Source organism: Labeo rohita, unplaced genomic scaffold (assembly GCF_022985175.1).
Source record: "Labeo rohita strain BAU-BD-2019 unplaced genomic scaffold, IGBB_LRoh.1.0 scaffold_30, whole genome shotgun sequence".
In the NCBI taxonomy this organism is placed as follows: domain Eukaryota; kingdom Metazoa; phylum Chordata; class Actinopteri; order Cypriniformes; family Cyprinidae; genus Labeo; species Labeo rohita.
The window spans coordinates 5,233,230-5,238,454 of record NW_026129217.1 but is presented as its reverse complement, the minus strand read 5'-3'; the positions used below and the strand labels follow the sequence as shown (position 1 = coordinate 5,238,454).

General features: G+C 37.1%; 1 protein-coding gene across 1 annotated transcript; it reads left to right on the top strand.

Annotated features, from left to right (window-relative positions):
• Positions 1-3,120: 3,120 nt before the first annotated feature.
• Positions 3,121-4,057, top strand: LOC127160197 (complement C1q-like protein 4). The gene is made up of 4 exons (XM_051102854.1): positions 3,121-3,196; positions 3,322-3,384; positions 3,556-3,687; positions 3,780-4,057. Exons 1-4 carry the CDS (start codon positions 3,121-3,123, stop codon positions 4,055-4,057), a joined length of 549 nt encoding a protein of 182 aa, XP_050958811.1.
• The last annotated feature ends 1,168 nt before the right edge of the window (positions 4,058-5,225 follow it).

Below are 5,225 nucleotides of genomic sequence, written 5' to 3'. Positions count from 1 at the left end.
AAGTGAAGAATGTACATATTGGGCCAGCTGATATTCATGTTTAATCGTTTTAGACAAGTGATTTTACTGAAGGCTACCAGGATAATTATAACTGAGTTTATTAAATTCATTCCCAATATGTGCACTCATTTTATTAATCGTATATGATGAAAACAGATTCGTTAATGTCACTTGCGTGGTCACATTTACAATTCCAAAATCGTACATAGCCTAATCACATACATAAATCTAAATAGCGAAATTAGACAAAAATTTATTAGTTTACATCCCTGAATATTTATGTCGATTGTCTAACATTTCTATCGTAAAACAGCAATAAATAGGAAATATTTGGTTTTGCTACTTACATCTTGCACTTCGTAACTGTCTGAGGTGTCACACTCAGTGCCTGTGAGCATAAACCTTGGCACTTTGATTTGATTGGCCATAAATCACAAACACTTTGACACTGATGAGCGCTGCAAGACCACCAAGACAACGCAGATGTTATCTTGTTTAGGCTACTGTAATGAGGACTCATAGGAAGAGTATAAGATCCAAGTGTGAGCTTTAATAAACAGATCGTAGTCAAACAGGCAGGGTCAATATCCAACAAACAGTGTGACAAAGACCAAACAATAGCGTAGTCCACAAAACAGGCAGAGTCCAAGAACCTGAGAGAGCAGTCCGAAAAGTAACAAATAAACAAGGCAAGGAACGATGGCAAAAACTAGACAGAACTATGGCGATGAACTTGACAAAACAATGGCAAGAAACAAAACCGAGACAATCAAAACAGGGCAATGAAAACAGGGAAAACGCTTGGTAGAGTCGACAAGAGCAAAACAATACTTCGCAGCTTTCTGTTTGAAAATGGCCTCCTTTTATGGCCACCAAACAGGAAGTAACAAACGAAGCAGCAGAGGGAGCAGCAACAGTCAGTCAGTGTGTGAGGGCTCCCTCTGCTGGTGTGGCGTTACAGCTACTATATTTATTTGTTTGGCCAGTGTCGTTGTGTCATTATTTTCCCTAAAAATAATTGCATACCTTAGAAGGTTTGTCAGAAAAATACAGAGGTCCGGACCTCGGGGTCCTCAATGGTGGGTACGGCCCTGGTCCTCAACAACCTTTGGACCAGGATATGCTAATCGGATAACATTCCAATCAGAAGCATGTTTACACCTGCCTTTTCAATGTGGACAACATCTGGTTACAGGTCACATGTTAATGCCAAGTGTAAATGGAGTCAAATAGTTAAATAGAATAATCAGATGTCTAGATAAATTATCCTGTAAATGATCAACAATAATTGGGATTCTAACCTAAGTTCAAAGTCAAAATAAAATGCAGTCAGATTAGAATTTTACTTAAATAACTTTGTCACCATTGGATACCTTCACTGGGCCAGTTGGGTGGACCCTACAAGGGAGAAGAGGAGAAGTGCTCTTTTGAAAATGTGGGTCTGCTATCACATCAATAGTTTGCTTGGGCTTGTGCTGAGCAGGAAGGACGGGCCCAGCTTGAACAAAGCTTCCATCATCCAGAGCTAAGCAAGGGAATGGAGAGGGAGCACGAGACTCAGCAGGGCCCGGCCCTCTCCTCTTTCTCTCTGGATTGAGATCAGAATGGATTCTGCAGCTCAAGGTCCAACGTCACTATGGAATAGGGTCCCTGTTGCTTAGTAAACAGAGCATTTAACCGTCTGTGGGTGCTGCTGGAGACTTGGGAAAACCAAATAATCCCATGGGGGAAACGGGAGTCTAGTCAGCATCCTTGATTTCCATTAAAGAGTTAGTTCACCCAAAAATGAAAATGAACCCATCCATAAATGACTTTCTTCTTTCAGACAAATTGAGTCCTGTCATGCACGCAAGCCTTGCTGTAGCATGTATCCCTTTAAGTTCAACCAAAGATTCCATTTCAGTACCACCGGGTTGGCCATGGCCTTGCAGATTACCTGTGTTAAAGGTCTGCAAAGGAACAGGTGTCTATCCAGTGTAACACATTTAATAAAAGAAGGATAGGAGTATAGGAATCTGAAAAATAAGAATACACAGCCGACTACAAATGGAGCATCTTAATTCTTGTGTCCACTGCTCATGTCTGCATAAACTTGCATTTTCCATCAAGCATATAAACATCTCTTGCAGTAAAAACAAAACAAACCATTTTAAACTTAGTTTGAACTTGTTTAGAGTATGTACATTCTCAGTTAAAGCATAAATAACATGCTCTGAATCAACCATGACAATTATAATATTCTCACATGTCACTTCACATTTTACAACTCTTGTTCCATAAATGAACATTATTACCTCACTTGAGTTTTCCGTTAACTCAAATAACACAGTGGTATATGATCCACACAAAATGGCAGACACCAGTGAACTCCACGTGACAATTTTTTTTTAACAGATATTTTCATCTCTATACACAGTACCTGTCTCTGTTTAGTTTACAAACTTTCACTACCGTGGTTTCGGATCACACCCCTGATAGGACACATACATCACAGAGATGTCTATTTGTCATCTGCATTTACATCTGGAAGACGTATGTTTTTAGTGATGAATGGTATATCATAAATAGGTATAGTAATTGTTGGAACACTATGCCTTTTTATCATTCCTACCCATCATAATATTTAGACCATCCCATGCTTTCCGAACATACCCTGTTGTAAAATTTTCCTCAATCTTATTCTTATAATGTAATTTAGCTTCCCTCAATTTACCCCTAACAACTCTTTTACAATCTCTAAAAGTAATAAAATCACCTATACAAAATGCTCTTTTTTTATCATTCATACAACTTTTCAAGTCTTTGGTAAACCATGTCTTATTATTAGGGAAAATTCTGACCCATTGCTTTAGTATTGTTGGACTGGATGGCTCTAAAAGTTGCAACAATTAACACGTTCAAACTCCTTACTAGCAACAGCTGCTATTCCAGGTCGACAAACGCAGCAAGCACATTAAAGCTGCTGCTCACTCTGACAAGACAAATGTTTCTCCTGTTTAAATATTTGTTACATTTCAAGCAATGACTTGACCTGTGGACCCAATTTCTCCAGTTCAGTTTCTCTTTATTTTACAGATCATCCTCATCTATTTAGTTGGCTTTTAGAGTGGAGTCTACAACATGAACACTAATGCTGAGCCTGAAAAGCTTAAAAACATGGAGGAAAGAATACAAAAATTAGAAGAAACACTGACCAGTGTTGTGTGAGAATGCAGTTAAGGTGGAAGGTTAAACGTCGTCATTAACTGTCATTTTGAAAAAAACTTATTTTAGTAATTGTTTACTGACATTGTAAAAAGATATTACCTTTATTCCAAACAGCTTTAAAAAGCACAACACATGACTTACAAAATAAGCTTGAATCTTTACAAAAAGAGAATGAAGGCAAGTAAAAGCAACTTTGTAGTTTATTTTGTAGTTAACTTTTGTAGTTTTTTTTTTTTTATATTATTATTATGATTATTTTGTTTTTGTTTTTTACACTACACATTTTAATGGTTTTAATGACAAGACGGGTTTAATGACAAGAAAAACAAGTCAGTCTATTGTTCACAGGCAAAAAAATTGCCTTCTCGGCTGGACTTCTGCCATCTGGATTAGGACACACTGGGCCCGCTGGTACTCCGCAAACTCTTGTCTACAAAAAAGTTTTCAGTAATATTGGAAGTGCCTATGATTCAAATAGTGGTAAGCACTACAAAGAAACATGACAAAGAGTGGTGTGCAGTTCATAATCTTGTTCACATATGGTGACATTTTATGTGGTACATGTCTTGCAGGTATCTTCACAGCACCAATGAAAGGAGCCTATTACTTCAGATTTTATGCTCATTGTCACAGTGGAACCAAAATGGCAGTCAGTCTCTTGAAGAACAGTCAAACTCAATGCTCTGTGTTTTCATGGAAGCCTGTCACCAATGGTAATGCCAGCAATGGTATTGTTCTCACACTGGAGTCTGGTGATGAAATGTCTACACAACTTTGGGCAAACACCTGGGTTTTTGATGATAAAAACAGCTACACAAGTTTCAGTGGTTTTCTTATTTTCCCCTTGTGAATGTATGATTTTTTTATTACGTGTTCAGTGCAGGATATGAATAAATAAGATCATTAAAACCATTGAAAAGTACAGAAATAAGTTTGTAAACAAGAGCATTGCTAATACATTAAAGGGGTCACAAACTGCATTTTATAGTGTTCTCTGAGGTCCATCTTTCATACACTAGTGGGTTCATGTGTACTACAAGAAGCAACTAAATACATTTTTTAATACAGAGATAGTATGCACATCATTTTTGTTCATATTCATGGATGTTAAGATTATCATAAGAAGTACTAAGGATTGTAGTGTCATGTTTAATTAATTTCTATATAATTAACGTATAATTTGTAGTATATTAAGTACAAAATTAGTGTGTGAAAATACAGAACATATCTTTTGTTTGTTTTTTCAAATAATTGCAGCTTTAGATAGCTTGCAGTGATTTGTTGCAAAAATATTAAAACTCTTACCAACCACAAAAGTTTTAACAGTATAGTGTACAACAGGGCCAATATTTAAAGTAGAACAGTTTTATTAAAACTATAGTAATAATAGTAATAATAATAATAACATATGCAAGTTTTGTATTTATGTAATCTAATATGCACCCTTTCAGGGATAAAGGAGGTGCACCTTTGAGGTTACTGCCCCACTAAGGAGCTAACAGTATAATTTTAGTATATTTTATTTTAAACCAAAAAAAAGGCCTATGAAATATTAAAGTGCCCTGTTATGCCATTTCAAAGAATATGCCCTCGAGTGTTAGAATCCAAACACCAAGGCACACATTTCCTAAAGTGCTGCTCGACAGAAGCGCTATGCGGAATCCAGTAACCCTAAAAGAGCCTTTTAAACCTGCAAATCCCACGATCCGAGTCTTTGCCATGCCTCGGCAGCAGTGGGACCTAAACCACAAGATGCAAACGCTTGTCACTCATCTCTCGAGAAGAGGGACAAACGTGAATGGAGCTTCTAATTTGGAAACACTCACACTGTACTTCCAGTTTTGAGTTGAAGCAAACTAAACATTTTTTAGAGTGTAGCCTTGAGCTCACAGTTGATTGATAAGATATGCGTAATAGCGTCGGGGTGAGTGTAACCTGATGCCACTTTTTGTCGATATTGCAATAACCATCACCTGTAATACACACAACTGGCTCACCTGCTACAAATCATATCATAA